Raw genomic sequence first — 16,829 nt, forward strand, 5'->3', positions numbered from 1 at the left:
ACCTTTATGCCTTTACGCTTTGTTATTGCTATAGTGGTGGGACAGGTAAGTGGAGACAGAGTCTTCTGTAAGTCCTAGGAGATCATGGAGGCCCGGCATCTCGGAGGAACAATAGAGTCATTTACTAAATGCACCAGCCCTGCCCACAGCAAGTGCACCAAGCTTCTACAGACAGCAAAATGAGCTGTGGTGTGTTGAGAAGCCCTTCTGTCTTTGGCATCAACCTTGAGCACATGTCAGAGATTTCACCAAGTTCAGGTAGGAAAGGCAGAGAATGAAGTCAGAGAATAAACAAAGAAAAGCAATGTTTTCTAAACAAAGTAATATTTTCAATTGCCTCCACAAATACTTTTTGTGTGAAAATATTTATATGAAAAAGCATTACACCATTCTGTTTCACTTGGTCATCACTACCATTAATTAGGTTTTGACACAAATGGAACTCGACAATAAAATGACAGTATGTAGGCTCAAGGTTATGCCTGATCAGAGAATTCGTAACGCAGGCAATGTAGTACTTGAAACGATACACTGGTTTCAATTGCTACACATCTATTTGAGAGAGCACAGAATACATTGGTAAAGAAAAATAAATACACTGGCATAAATAATCAAAACTAATACAAAGAATGAACATAACCACTTTATAATATATTGACTTACAAATGAACAGTTTTTAAGTATAAAAGTCTCATTTCTACAAACCTGTCTAGAAACAAATAAAATTTAACCACATTAGAAACAAGTCAAAGCCACATGTGAAGAGAATCACAGTCTACACACAACTTTAGGGAATATGCCTCTGAGGTCCATGTGCTAGGCTGAAGCTGTCCAAGGTTTCTTAGTTGAATCTCCTGCTTTGAGTAGCTGCTCAGAGAACTGACCAGCAGGTTTCATCAGACTCCACCTTGGCTTCTGACAGACAAGCTACAAGCTCAAGAGGATCAAATCCAAGACTGAGGTAAAGAGACACAACACTGGAAGAGTCCCTGTTGGCACAAAGATTTACACAAATACTTCGCAAACAGTTGATAGATCTGACAGGCTTGTCAATCACACATATACAATACTGGCAGAAATAACAGCGGGCCACTAAAAGTTAGAACACAGAAGATCTGCACACACCAGCAAAAGCACCAATCTCCCCTTCTTCCCCTCGCTTCAGGTTTAGGATTTTATGCTGAAATAACATTCATCCTGTTCAATCCTTTAAAACTTCCCTTTGGACTCTACTGTTTCCCATCTTGCAAAACGCCACATGTGAGATACTCCTTTAACTAGCATTTTAATCACCTCCCTAAAGCTGTTACAAGATGCACTTATTCAACCTTATATACACTCAAACCATGTGGCAATATCTTCATTGTCAGCCAGGGCTTTGGACTTAAAAAGTAAACATGTGGCTTTCTCAACTGTCCACAGCTGATGTGTCTCAAGCATGTTTGCCTTCTATTGCACTAGTTACTATAGATGACATGTCCAGATCCTATGTACAAGAGGAGACTGTAGTGACTGCCCAGCAGTTCAATGGCTGTGAAGTGAATGAGCCACCCCTTACCTGTTGCATGATTATCCTTCAAAACAAAACAACAACAACAACAAAGTGAAAGTGTCTGTGCATTGCCTCCATGAGATTCTAAGCAAGCCAGCGTGGTTCAGCACAGTTAAGGAGGTGAACAGTAAAAGAAATTAAAAAAAAAAAAAAAGAGGTAACTGGGATTTTCAGATATTCCAATAAAGAACAAGGCATCTTACTCTAACTACCTGTGCATAAAGCACAGTACACCTTCATTCCACAATCACGACCTCATTCACCTGAATTAACACACAGAAAATAGTATTCTACAATTAAATAGCAGATATGGCGGTGGAGGAGAAGCATGGTTAGCTTTGTTTTATAAAATCATGTTTCCATGCACTTAAGTTCTGGATTAAACTTATTATGTACACAAAAATAAAGTATATTAAATGTTGATCTAATTTTAAGTTGACTTTCTCCTTTAATTTTATATCAACTAAGTATTGAAAATAAACCTAATGACTTCAAATGGAAAGAAATCAAATTATATAAGTACTTACTTGGACTATTTACTAGAAACCTAATTTTTGCCAGGATGTTAAAAAGGAAAAGGCTAAAAAAATTATTTCTATAGATAAATATAATTTTACTAGACTGGACCTTCTTCTCCATGACTTTTTTCTCCTACCCTCCTATTTATTATAAGTATTATTAAGAAAGGAAATGTATTATCCCATGTACAACTAGGTACTATTTGGGGTCCAACTGGAAACTGGTTTTGAAACATTTCGAAAGGCCAGGCAGGCTAATTCTTCAAGCCTTCCTTTCCCTCTAGCCAAACATCCTGTTAAAACCCTGGACTTCAGTTTGGAGGAGGGGTGCTACACAGAACAGAGCCTTCCCTTTCCGGCTACTCTGGGCTTCATTTACTTCTCCTTGAACACTCCATGCATCTGATCACAAGGGAAGGAGATCCACTGGCAGAGGAGAAGTCGCATCTCAGCTCTAGCAGGAAGATAACAGTCACCACAGAACCATGGCTCTTTTGAGTAAAGATATGTCAGAGGGCAGGAACATGGGAGGGCAGGAAGGTCTCCTATTACTTCAGTTCTGTGATGGCCTCAGCCTTGAGTTCATAATTAACTATGTTACAAAGAGGAAATAAAAACATATAAAGAATGGATTGTCACAATAAAATCTTCCTTTGTGCAAGGTTTGTAGCAGCCTCATGCGGTCCAGGAAGGCAGAACTCCACCACCATTGAGCTTCCTGTTAGCAGCTCATGCAGAGAAAGGGTTATCTAAACAGATAAATACATATCCATTCTGAAAAATGACAGAAACATTTGAATTTCACAAACCTGTACTCATTATTCCAACTCAACCAAGGGGTTGTGTATAAGATTGACTTTAGACATCTTTCATATACCAAAATGTAATTTTATGAATTTATTCTAAGACATGTGAGGGTAAGAGAGGAGTTGGAGATCTTTTTTTAAGAAGCTGGTTTCCCTTGATCTTGATACCAGATGAAGTAGGGAGAGATTTATAATGATACAACCCTCAGAGGATTAGGGGAGACAGAAACAAAATCAAACCTTTCATCTGTTGATATCAATTTTCATCAATTTTTTTCACTAAAAACTTATCACTGAAAGAAAAGCAGACATGCTTTTCAGTTATTATTAACATGGTTCCAGAGGCAGAGAACCCTTGAGATGGAAAATAAACACAAACCTGAAGCTGGCTTCACAGAACTTCCTTGTAATAACAAGGCACAAAGTACTTTGGGGTTCAGAAACACAAAGAACGTGGCTAAAGGAACTGTTGAAGAAGTTATCCCAGAAGTACTACAAGCTAACCGAAACCAGTTGTTGTTTGTTTATACCTGTCCTATGAAACCACAACTACCTTTTGAATTGCCAAAGAATACAGCATGTCCTTGAGATACTTGGCAATCTAAGCCTCATTAGCCACGGCTACTGATTACCTGTATCTTTAAGTTGAATAAGAGTAATGGATACAGGCTCCTGCTGTCTGCTGCTCTCAGTACAGAGCAGTTATGAAACATGAGGCAGTCTTCAGTTCCACAGTGGAGAAGTCACAGAAATTAAAGGTAAGAAATAAAAGTCAACAGAGACCAAGAGAGCTCAGATGACTCTCCAGCTTCTTTTTGAAGTTGTATCTATGTCCAGGTCTCTAGATTTCTAGCCCCAAGACATTGGAAATCTATGGTACCCAGTGTTTCTTCCATGACAAAAACAAATGCTTAACAAGGAAGACTCTTCCTGTACTTCAAGGATGCTCAGAAGTAATGTGGCTCTGATCTCACTTTATTTAGGCCAGCAGTCTCATTTCTAAAGGTGCTATGGAGGACTGGAGAGAAGTCCTCTGGTTGACTCTTTGGCCCCCAAGTATATCAATTTGTTCTCCACCTAAGGCCCCACAAAGATCCTTACACCATGATGGTTGAGTGCTGTCCCTGACTCTCTTTAGGACACAGAAGCTTACTACCATGTGACCACAGGACCAGAGATCATCTTTTAAGAGTGAACATTGCTCATTCAGGAAAAAAAAAATTAAAAATAAATAAAAACTAAGGATTTGGCTTAACCTGCAGACCAGAGGGAAGCAGACTCATTTTTCTGGCCTGTAATTTTAGAAATGGCATCACAAAACCTATGGTCCCTTGTTTGCAGGCTGACTCTTGCGCTGCCTCAATGAGTCCTCTACCACCTCCTGTGTGTCGGCTGAATGAGCTGCATCAAGTTCCTCCTGGGACACACTGCCTTCCTGCAGGACTCCTTGGTCATTGGCGTCACTTCTCTCCTCATCCATGCTGCCTGCCAGGTTGTCCTCTTCCTCGTATTCCTCTGCTTCATCCTCATCTCCAAGGTCCTCTTTCTCTTCCTCATCATCAGCAAGACTGTCTTTGTTTTCTTCTTCATTTGAGTCATCCTTTTCTTCCTCTGCATCCTGCAGCTGTTCAGCTCCTTGAACCTCCTCTGGCCTCTGATCCTGCTCTGTGGTAGAAAGACAGAAAAAAAAAATCTCTGGATAAACCATGGCAATTTAGTAATTAACTCACTGTTTAACTATGAGATGGATAAATGAGGAGGTTTCTCCTCCGGAAGTATGAACAGTTTTCTGGTTGCAGCTTAGCCCCATCTAGAGATTTAATATCTCTCTACAGGAGCATCACTGTACTCCATTGCTGTCTGCTCTGCCATCAAGTCAAGGTTTTGTTTGTGCTATGTATTACATACAGTATAAAAGACTCAGTGACTCACTGGCCATAGCAACTATTTCAGACAAGCTGAACCAATCAGAGTCCTGCTCCCCAAGAGTTTGAGGCCAAAGTCAGGAAGAAAAGGCCCCCTTTTACCACAAAGTTAAGCTGATAAAATATGAGACAGGAATAGTGATGATTACTGAAAGAACTTTAGCAGCATAACATCACTTGGGCCCGACTTGAGGCCTGAGAACCCCACAGCAGTTTATACACTGGCTCCCTTTCACACTCTATACTGCTGAAGGTCAGACATATTACCTAGCTATCTATGAAGTCTTAAAAACTTCAAGAACTAAAGACATGACCTTATTGAAATTCCTGAGAAAATTCATCACTACAAATAAAGAGCACCAAATCCAGAATCAGTTAGGCCCAGAAGTAAAGTGGATAAATTCAGATTTGGGCAAACAGCTCTTAAAGGATTTGAGATAGTCTTAGACTCAACAAATCTGAGTTCATCTAAGCATCCTTCATTCCAATTCAAGAATAAAAGTAGTCCACTGAAAAATGAGGGAGGTAAGCCTGAGAGAAAAATGTACTCTTCAATATAAAATATTTTCTAATTATTAAAAGAGGAAAGTTGATTTTATTCAAATTTATATGGAGAACACAGCTTTAAGGAACTCAATAGAGGTAGTTAGATGCTCACTGATTGGATGCTAGAGCCAAATGCAGTCACAGAATACCACAAAACTCCGAAAGCTCTACCCATGTGAACTTCAGACTCACCAGAGCGTTCAGATGAAACTCTTGGAAGCGGCACGTAGAAGCATTCTGAGATCACTACCAGGACCTAGAAGGAATAAAGTGACTCCACAGTGAGTAGAGAAGACACACTGCCAACTGACCTCAACATCAGGTTTGTGTCCCATAACCAGATGTCCTTAGATAGACCCTTAGCAGCGGTCAAAGCCTTCAGAGAGATACAGTTGAGTTGAAGAGTACTCAAGGGTATGGAATTCTTAAGTATTTAAAAAACAACTTTCCATATATGAGAAAATTATGCAATGGAGAACTAAATTCTATTTAAGCAGAGACTGGTTGGCTTCATCTCTGACCTTGACTGTATGAGTGATTTTCTACTCTATTAAACAAGTCTTTTTCTTTAAAAAGTACAAATTTCTTAAGAGAAGGATCACCTCTGTCCTTGTTCCATACCCAAAGACAAGCATGGGTCATATTAATGAAACTGCTGGCTTGTGTTCAACAGTGTAGAGTTCGCTGGAATCAAACTCTCTAACTGCAACATTTCACTGTCTTGTGTTACTAAACAGAATAAAGATCTAACCTGGAAACCTATAAGAATCTGGTTTTTTGTGACTTTATTTTTATTTAATTCCACAAGGAGGTAGAAAATTTTAATAATTTAGTGTTTCTGGCATTTCAACAACATCCAGAGAGCAAGTGACATGTATGACAGACTTGGGCTCTATGGAAGGCTAATTGGGTACCACAGCCTTGAAGAGATAGATCTACAGCTCAGTCTTGTCTTTTTCTGGCATTGGCTGGTGGCCTCAGGTCACTTAACTACATTCTCATGCCATCACTCACAAAGTTGTGTATGGGCTAGCCCATCATCAAGGTCTGTTTGTGTTGTACACAATTCCATTTTGTCTTCTTTCTCAGAAACTAGGAAGGAAATCTTCTAATCCTTTCATTAAGATTCTCTCAGTTCAAAATTGTTTTCTGTTTCAAGGGCCATTGCCAGTTTCTAAGCCACTACAAAATGGCAAGGTTTATAAACATTACTTATACATAAATGATATCTTCTTCACCTTACACAATCACCCTTTCAGGTTTTGAATTCTACCTAGAGAGATGCAGCTAAATGGAGATGGTAGATGCTTTTTTTTTTTTTTTTTTTTTTTTTACAGATGGTGGTATCTATGCCTGTAATATTGCAGACCTTCCTCTGTGGGAGGTCTCACACAAGGCAAAGATCATAGGCATCTTGATAAGTAATTTACTTAGCACCAAAGTTTAGGCAGTGCCTGCATAACAACAGAAATACAAACCAGGTAACAGAAACAAAAGCAACCCCTGCCTTTTATTGTTCTGTGAATTATTTTAGCTGAAAGACTCTACTTAAGGCCACCTGGATCACTGTCTACATTCTCCATGGCTCCTCCCAAGCAGTTAGTAATGGCAGCATGTGATACTATCTGACTATTCTGAAATGTGACCAAGGATCCCTTTCATGTACAAAGGGAACATAATGATTTACTTTGAATTTGTTCTACAGTAGGAACTATGTTCCTTTATCTATATTATCTAACAAAAAACAACCTCAGGGAACTAGAGGGTATGCATAAATATCTGGTCAGGATTAGATATTCAACTGGAGGATTAGAAAAGAAAACTGTCTTTTATCTAACTTCTTAGGTTCTTTGTCTTTACCATAGTGCTCAAAGCAAGGAGCTTTGTGTGAAATCACAGCTAACTTGGTTGTCTTGGAAAATGATTGTCCATTCAAGTACAGTATTTTCCCACTGATCACTGTGTATATTTTTGACAGAATTAATCTTCAGAATATTGTAGAGGTAAGACTAGAGAGTGATAATTAATGAATTTTCCATTATACAACACATTATCATTGCAACCAACAAGCAAATTAACTGCTTAAAGGACATAAAATGATATTTATATATTTTTCCTTTCATGATCACCTTTTCATTTTTATATTATACCCTCTTTTTAAAGGGGGGAAAAAGACTGGCATTATCTTACCAGACCCATGAATAGTCCAAACACCAACGTGGCAATGACGAAAAAGACATAAGAACACCATGCAGGAATTCCAAGAGTCACTGTGAAATAGTTGTGAAGGTGCTGCAATCAAAAGGGAAATGAAATGTTTACTTGTAGTGCAGGATTCTTTAGCTCTAACTCCAGTCTACAAACTGTCACTCCACATATGTGCCCAAAGTTTACTATACACAATGATTACTAATGAACAAGTCAAATTTTGTAGCATTACAAACAGTAATTATCAAAATCATATTCAGTAAGAATTATTCTTCAGAGCTCAAGATCTTGACAGAAGTCCAGTCAAATTGCTTTGACAGTTCTTTCTTCCATCACAGAAGGTTTTCTAATATCCTTTGCCAAATCATTACCTATTCCTCCATATTTAATTCTAACATGGTTTATTAAACTGTAAAACTCTTGGAACCTTAAAAATTTTTTGGAAAGCAAAGTATGTCTTGGAATATGAACCATTTAAAATATCTCCTCACTTACTTTTCCTAACGTTAACCAACATGTGAATTATAAATATGAACTGTTCATTTCAAATTAAAGTCTGCTGGGCGGTGGTGGCACATGCCTTTAATCCCAGCACTCAGGAGGCAGAGGCAGGTGGATCTTTGAGTTCGAGGCCAGCCTGGTCTACAGAGCAAGACCTAGGAAAGGTGCAAAGCTACACAGAGAAACCTTTTCTCGAACGCTCCCTCCCCCCAAAAAAAGCATCTTTCAAATTAAAGTCTATCTAGAGGTACACTTCCTGGGCCCATACTTCTTCATAATAAGTCCTATTGTTTAGACCACAAACTACAATTCAATCAATTACTAGGCACAGGATTAAAAGGCTCCAAGTTAGACATTAGCAACCCACAGAAACAGTTACTGAATGATCTTCCCAGATCATTCTCTCTCTCTCTCTCTCTCTCTCTCTCTCTCTCTCTCTCTCTCTCTCTCTCTCTCTCTCTCTCTCTCTCACACACACACACACACACACACACACACACACAAAATGAGTCCAAGTTTCTACTTTAATTTCATATTTCTCAAAATCTAAGTCATTCTTATTAGATTTTTAGTTTATGCTAAGAAATTAAAAATTTTAACCTGGCCTGTTCTGAAAGAGAAACATGTAAACAAACAAACAAAAACTGTTAATGACTACAAACAATCCAACAATTCTAAGACTCACCACTTAAGCTACATCTCTCACTGATACAGCCTGGCAGCAGAATCCACATAGTGCTGGTTTTACGGGCATGCATTATGCAAAAGCATGAAAGGATCATAGAGGACAAAGATTCAGAAAACCGCTGAGCCCAAATAATACGGATTCTCTGCAAAGGAGGACATAACAGGCTATTGTGCAAAGCCATGGAGGTGAAACCTAAGTGGACAGGGAAATCCTGAATTGTTAAAGATGTAAGAAATATGGGGCATTAACACAGGAAATTGTGGGCATCTAGCAAACCACCCAAGAGAGAGTGCTCTAGATTCACAGTATACTGTCAACATGAGTGGCAGATGCAGGAACTAGAGTGCAAGGTATGGTGGTTGTCCTGCTGAATTTGTCTCACTTGGATCACATCTTTTCTTGCTATGCCACCATGTTACCACTCATGGAATGTCTTACCACATGCTAAAGATACATACCTGGCTTTTTACTTTATAACTCATGGTAAAGCGACTGCCCTGAGTCTTAGAAGCGACTATGCACTTTTGAACAGTATTGAACTATAACTATGAGGACTTTTAAAGTAGGGCTTGAATGCTTTTTGCCATATGGAGGCCAGAGGCAGAGTATTATGGCTTGAATAAGATATGTCCCATAGGCTCAGGTATGAATACTTGGTACACACCTGATGGCATTATTTTCAGTGGCTGTAGAACGTTAAGGAAGGGAAGAGGCATAATTCGTGAAAGTAGGTCACAAAGGGGTGGGCTTAAAAGTTTGAACTTGGCCTCAGTTCTGACACTTCTCCCTCTAATACTTTTCTTAATTCTCTGAGAATTTCATGCAATATATTTTGAGCATATTCAACATCTCTACCTCAATACCTTTTAGGGCTACCCTCACCTACCTACCCACCCAACCTGGTTTTCTTTTTTTTAAGTTTATTAAAATTTCTATTCTTTTTACATACCAACCACAGATCTCCCTCTCCTCCCTCCTCCTGCCCCCCCCCCAGCTTTCTCCCCCAACCCATCCCCAATTCCTACCTCCTCCAAGGCAAGGTCTCCCATGAGGAATCAGCAGAGCCTGGTACATTCAGTTGAGGCAGGTTCAATCCCCTCCTCCATGCACCAAGGCTGTGCATGGTTGCAACTATAGGCACTGGTATGGTGGTATTTTATTTGTACTGAAATGTGATTTTAATTGTATGTTAATAAATAAAGTTGCCCAGGGGTCAGAGCTATTAGAGCCATAGAAAAAGCATGGCGGTGGTGGTGCATGCCTTTAATCCCATAGATCTCTGGGTGTTCAGGGATACAGCCAGCATTGGAAACATACGCCTTTAAGACCTGGAGGGCTGTACTTACAGGCAGTGACAAGGCAGTCATGTGTTTGGGTTTACAAACAATGAGAAGGCAGAACAGAAAGACTATTTAAAGACATACACACAGGAAGTAGGTCTCTTTCAGGAAGCTAGGAGCACCGCAGGAGGAAGGGTAAGATTTTAGCTCTGAGCTCTGGCCTCTCGGCTTTCTCTTTTACATTGGTTCTGTGTTTCTTATTTAATAAGATGGTTGGTTACATCTACACACTGGGCTCCAAAACGCTGGCCCATGCACCACAACCTAGTTTCTTTTACCATTCTTTCTTTTAAAAATAAAACAAACTTTGTTACCTAAATAATTTTGGGTGTGCCTGCCCTGCTTTGTAGCCTCTTCCCCTGCATGCTGGGATTTTGTCTGGCATGAGCTTGCCCAAGTCCTATGCATGTAGTCACAGCTACTGTCTGTTCACATGTGCAATTTCTCTATTACGTCTGGAAAACATTGTTTCCTTGTAGTCATTTATCACTGTTAGCTGTCACATCTTTTGGCACCCTACTCCTCAATGATCCCTGAGAGAGGTATGTTAGATATGACCCATTTAGGGTTAGCAGAACAATAACAATAGGTTCTCGCCTAGCAACAATGACCTACCTATCCACAGGTTCCTTGCCCCAGTAACACTGCTAGGTATGGGGTCCATCTCAAGGAGTAGGCCTTAAATCAAATCAGTAAGTGGTTGGTTATTCCTGTAACACTGGTGACACTATTCTATCAGTGGCTATATATTACCAGGACAGTCACTATTGTAGCTTACAAAGTATAAAGCTGGGTAAGACTGATGATGAATTTTCTCCTCCAGCGGTATGTACATCCCCTTTCAGCACTATGAAAGCCAGACAATAGAGATGAAGCTTCTAGGTTTGTACCCATATGAATTCTCCATGTTTTGTGACCTGCAGCAGTAGGGTGATATCAAGTTCTGGACAATAACCAAGAGTAATGGCAATAGTATGTGTGTTTCAGGCCTATGGGGTCCTACTGGCCAGCAACCCAAAGGGAGGTAACTGGGGTTCTCTTTGTTCACATATGGCTCTTATCAGGGTACTGTATCCCTCTTCTAGAGCAACTAACTCCATTTAAACTCTTTTTTACATATGAAAATATTTTAGGATGCTTCTATAGTAGGTTTACATAAGGCCTCTTTCAAAAGCCTTTAGTGGTAGTTACTCCTCCCCTAATTTCTTCCTCTACCCAGACCCACCATCCCCGACCCCATTGTATCAGTTTCTCTCTTCACTTCTATAAAGTCACTGGCTGGAAAGCCCCACAATCAGGTCTAGAGCCCTAGCTGCCAACCTACCCTGCAGTGGAACTGTGAACTGAAGTAAATCCTTCCTTCCTGAAGTTATATTTGAAGGTCGCTTCCAACTCTTAATGTTTCAAGAGGTATTATTCAGCTCTGGTTTTAGATAAAAATGTGTATGGAGCAGTTTATGCTTTGCTTGATGACTCATTGTCATTACTGGGCTTAAGCCTTGAAGTATGCCAAAGAGACAGAGGAGACTAAAGATCACTTAGTCTCTGGGTTGACTCACAGATATATTTTTGAACTTGCTTTATGAATACCTGCTGCTCTACCTTACTCATGAGGCTAGAATGAACACATTGTGAATGAATAATGTGAAGTTCTTCTGGGCAGTGTCATGTACCTTTTCTCCAAAACAAATGATTAAAATACTTAAGAAACTTTCTAAGTGACTTTTCAAAGTACAAGAAAAGTTATCTGCCTCTGAATCACTGCATTCTGGCCCAACACTGCTTATATCTATATATATAGTCAATTATAAGAGATCCAGTTTAGCTTTAGTTTTTTTATGTTTCTATTTCCTTAATCATGTTTCCTAAGGTCAAAATACTGATACTTGCTCAATGTTGTATGCTTTCATTACATAAAAGTATCCTACTCATTTTATTAAAAATATTTTAAAATGTCAGCTGATTATCCTGAACTTTATATACTTTTAAGTATTTTACCAGATGATTAAGTTAGAGTTATATTTTGCTACATATAGATTTACATGAAGGGACTAAATGAAATAATCATTAAATAAAAGAAATAAAGTCATTTCTATGAGTGGTTCAGATCAAGGCCTACACAAACTCTAGACATCTGAACTGTTGCAGCCAGTACTACATGGTCTCAGTCAAAGGTGCAGTGGCCCTGAAGGGTAGAGTCTTAGGGTCTGGAAGCTCATCTGTATCAGAGGAAGTATACTCTCGAAGAGTTCCGGAACAAGCCCATGATCCCTTTCACACACATTCCATAATCCCCTTAATATCTTTTTTGCATGGTAGCAGCCAGCGAGGTCTCTCCAGTGGTAGCTAAGGCTTCTTGTCTCCTTTTACAGTCTGTCTCTGAATATCTACAAGACCTAATTTAACAATCTACAGGCTTCAAGAAAGGGACCTTATGATTGTACATCATCTCACTTTAAATTGCTATGAACACTTCTGGATATTTTAGTAAACAAAAGAAAAGATGAGAGAAGAGATGCCCCCATCTAGATCATAAGAGATCACAAACACACACACACACACACACACACACACACACACACACACACACACAAGCTGCTACAGAATTTTATCTTAAGTCTGCTATTATTAGTCTTATTTCAAAGTCAAATAATAAGTTTAAAGCATTGTTATTTAGAACTAGGAAGCAAGCAATTCAAACATAAATGACAAATCTATGGTATTAAGCTCTTTCTACTGAGAAGAGAAAGAAATGGACATATTAAAAACTAATGACATATTACAAACTAAGAAATAAATATTTGGCCTAAACAATTGTTCTAACACTGGAGTGACTATGTGGCACTATACAAGCACACACAACAGGAAGTGCTTTACACTAGTGGGTACAACTCCATCCCTGCAGTGCAACGTAATCAAGAAACAGCAGACACTATAAGATGGCTGCTCAAAGAAAGCTCTGTTTATAAAGCCAAGCCTCTCTCAGGCTACAGTTTGCTGCTTCCAGACACACAGAATGACTTTTATGCCTGCCTAGACAACCTTTGATCTATAAAGAGATTTTCCAAGGGAATAATGAGGTAAAATAAAACCACACCATAGAAGCCTTTTTGTTTTTATAAGGACTTCATCACCAATCTAATAAAATTATGTGTCTGACACAGCTACTATGGGTACCTCTTCAAATTATGCCTTTCTAACACATATTGCTATGATGAACCAAAAATGAGAGTAGTTTTATGGCTTAAGGAAAACAGAATTATAAAAGTACTTATAAATTTTCATTTTCTATTATTTAATAGCTATTATTTCTATTCTTTAAAAAAATCTACCTTCGCCGGGCAGTGGTGGCACACACCTTTAATCCCAGCACTCGGGAGGCAGAGCCAGGTGGATCTCTGTGAGTTCGAGGCCAGCCTGGGCTACAAAGTGAGTTCCAGGAAAGGCGCAAAGCTACACAGAAAAACCCTGTCTCGAAAAAACCAACAACAACAACAACAAAATCTATCTTCAATTATAATAATTGTTTAAAAGTACTCACCCAAATCTTGCCAGAGATGCTAAAAAGACCAGCCATTCCAGACATCCTAAGAAAGAAAGAGAAGAATCAATGTCCAGTTATTTGAAGAATGAAATGAATGCCAGAGGTGAGCTACTTTTAAGATAAGCTCCATATTGCCCAGGCACTAACACAGTGTACATGTGTTAGATGAAATATTACATTACATTGCTTCTATGGTACTAAGGATATTTCTTACATCTGTATATGCAAAATAAAAATACTCACTAACATGACCATTAAAAATTAAAGCCAAATGTGGAGTTATTACAGTTCAGCCTTATCTACCTTACTAAACATTATCAAAAGCTATCCCCAGAAACATAGTGCCAGATAGCCAAAACCCCACCAGTTATATTTTCCAGGTAAAACACAAGAATTCCCGAGTGTATTATAACTCAAGAAACATTTGTCCTTCCAGTTAATGGCAACCAGCACTCAATACCACATCTGTAAAAAGGAAACAGTTGGCATGGCTTGCTACAAAAGGTTTTCTGTTAACACGTCCCTCTAATCCAGCCATTCAATTCCCACTCCACCAAAACCACTTGCAGTACATGTGGGTCACAAAACCAGAAACACTAGGTGGACCAATCATAGGCATATTTAGTCTAGATAAGAAGAAAGGAATATGAAGAAAAGCTTAGACTTGTAAGGTCTCCACACTAACATGGGACCTATTATTTTACATATAACACTTTATTGATAACTTACGTTAGAGAAGCTGGGGACTTCCAGCCAGTCAGAGGCTCAACTGATTGCCATTTCTTCTCTAAGATGTAATTCTGTAAGTCTTCATAGATTCCTGGGCCACGGTAACGACGGAATATCCCATCTTTTGCACTATAGATTATAAAATCAAGTAGAAATTAGATAAATCAAAATAGGTATTATATAATAATCAAAATAATTATTGACCACACATATAAACTCTGCTTGAATTTTAAATTAGCTCAAATGAAAAAAAAAATGTAGCCAGACATGAAACAGAGGGCATGTGTTATTAATTCTAATCTAATGCAAATGAGAAATTCTAAAACTCAAAGCATTATTCTATTTTATCACTCTGTAATCTACAACTATAAGCTAAATTTCCAGCAATATTTAATCAGCCAGCTCATTTGCTAATATGTTTGTAACCAAATATTTTTATTTCTTCTAGCAAAATAGTCACTGTTATTACATTAACAAATAATATATCTACATTTCCAAATTTATGCCCTCCGAGTCTCTAAGCACATGGTCAAGATCAAAGCACACATCTCACATCCCCTTCTAAGCCTTCGTTTTCTTACTTCTCAGCCCAGATAGGATCCACAGAACAGTCTACACATTCCTTTTTGTTCTCTTCATTCTTAATGTACTACTGAGTGAAACTGGGAGTCCTATTCCCATGACTCCATTGAACCTGCTCGGCCTGTCTCCTGAATGACCCCCAAGTGCTGTAACAATGGAATATTTTTCTGCCATTTTCCCTTCCCTCTCATTAGCATGGTTCACCACCACCTACTTGACCTATCCCCCTACAGTGCTGAATTCTAATCTTTATAAGATCATAAAATTAATAAAGCTTACTGAAAAAATGCTGGGAGAGTAGTGACAAAGAAGCGGCCGCTCAAACCTAGGAAAAGCACAAACAAAAGCAGTTAAAAGTTAAGCTCAAGTGCTGAGAAAAAGCATCCGTAGACTGCTATTGTGATTACATGAACAAACATCACTGGAATTACTGAATTACATTTATTGATTATCTTTTGACTTAAGGGAAAAAAACTTTAGTCACCTTTATTTCCTAATACTTTCTAGTTACTGACACATACATGCTTATGTTCCATGTGTTACCCTAGAATTTTCTGGTTTATGTATTACTTGGTGTGGTAGTTTGAAAGAAAATGGCCCCAAAGGTAGTGTCACTATGAGGAGGTGTGGCCTTACTGGAGGAAAGGCGTCAATGTGGGGGTGGGCTATGAGGTCTCTTTTCTCAAGCTTCACTTAGTGTGACAGTCAGTTAACTTCCTATTGCTTCTGAGTCAAGATGTAGAACTCTCAGCTCCAGGACCACATCTGCCTGAATGCCATTATGCTCCCCATAGTGAAGATCATGAACTGAACCTCTGAAACTGCAAGCAAGCCACCTCAATTAAATGTTTTCTTTGTAAGAGTTGCCGTGGTCATGGTGTCTCTTCACATCAATAAAAACCCAAACTAAGACACTTGGAATTGTGTCCATAAGCTAAAAGAATATATTACAGAGCAATAAGATCTAAGTTCATGCCTGGAGTGCCAGGACCCAGAAGCTAGATGGCCCAGAGACTGAGGATAGAACCAAACACAGTTAGAGGGAAAAAAAATGTCAACATAACAATGCCTAACAGTATTCTGCTATGCTCATAGATTGGTGATTGTCCCAATTGTCTTCAGAGAGCTTTCATTCAGTAACTGATGGGAACAGATACAGAGACCTACAGCTAAACATTAGGGTGAGCTCAGAGAATCCTGCTGAAGAGAGGGAGGAAGAACTGTACGAGCCAGAGGGGTCAAGGACATCACAAAGGAACACACAGAAACAACTAAACTGAGCTCATAGGGGCTCACAGAATCTGGACCAACAACCAGGAAGCCTGTATGGGCCTGGGAGGAAGAGAACTGGCCATACTCCTTGCTACAGGCTGCCCTGGGAAGGCTGGCCAGGGCAGTGCTGGAGAGCTTACCTGAGTGGTGACAACTGGGGGAAGTTGTCGGGCTGACCAGCCCAGCTACCACCCAAACCCAGAACCAGGGCTGAGTTGCCTGTCCCCAAGGTCCACCTCATTTATGAACTGTTGGAGCAGGTAAAGGGGACAAACAGATTTAAAACTGCAAGATCCCTATGACACAGGACATCAACAGGATATCCAAGAGGAGCCCCAGTAGGGGCTCATTAACAATGGTGTAGCAGAGGCCTTAAACTAGGCCAGTGACTCATGGTAATAAGCACTTGCAAGTGAAGACAAAAAGACTAAGTGTAAACTGTGTGACTCAATGGGTCACACTACAACTTCCACAAAGATTCTTCTCCTTTTTTGTTACTGCTTTTCTTTTTGTTGTTGTTGTTTCAGTTGTTTTTTGTTTTGTTTTTATTTTGCTTTTCTGTTGTTTGGGGTTTTTTGTTTGTTTGTTTGTTTGCTATGCTTCGTTTTTGGTCTTTCT

At 39.2% G+C, this 16,829-nt stretch overlaps 1 protein-coding gene across 1 annotated transcript in view; it reads right to left on the reverse strand.

Moving 5' to 3' along the window:
• Positions 1-303: 303 nt before the first annotated feature.
• Tmx4 (thioredoxin related transmembrane protein 4) overlaps positions 304-16,829 on the reverse strand; it is a 38,804-nt gene continuing 22,278 nt past the window's right edge. The window contains exons 3-8 of the mRNA XM_028884528.2: positions 15,219-15,264; positions 14,358-14,486; positions 13,626-13,671; positions 7,538-7,639; positions 5,540-5,603; positions 304-4,541 (exon numbers count right to left, since the gene is read on the reverse strand). Coding sequence (XP_028740361.1) covers positions 4,198-4,541; positions 5,540-5,603; positions 7,538-7,639; positions 13,626-13,671; positions 14,358-14,486; positions 15,219-15,264 — 731 coding nt within the window. The 3' untranslated portion in view covers positions 304-4,197. The remainder of the gene's footprint in view (positions 4,542-5,539; positions 5,604-7,537; positions 7,640-13,625; positions 13,672-14,357; positions 14,487-15,218; positions 15,265-16,829) is intronic.

Source organism: Peromyscus leucopus, chromosome 4, assembly GCF_004664715.2.
Source record: "Peromyscus leucopus breed LL Stock chromosome 4, UCI_PerLeu_2.1, whole genome shotgun sequence".
In the NCBI taxonomy this organism is placed as follows: Eukaryota; Metazoa; Chordata; class Mammalia; order Rodentia; family Cricetidae; genus Peromyscus; species Peromyscus leucopus.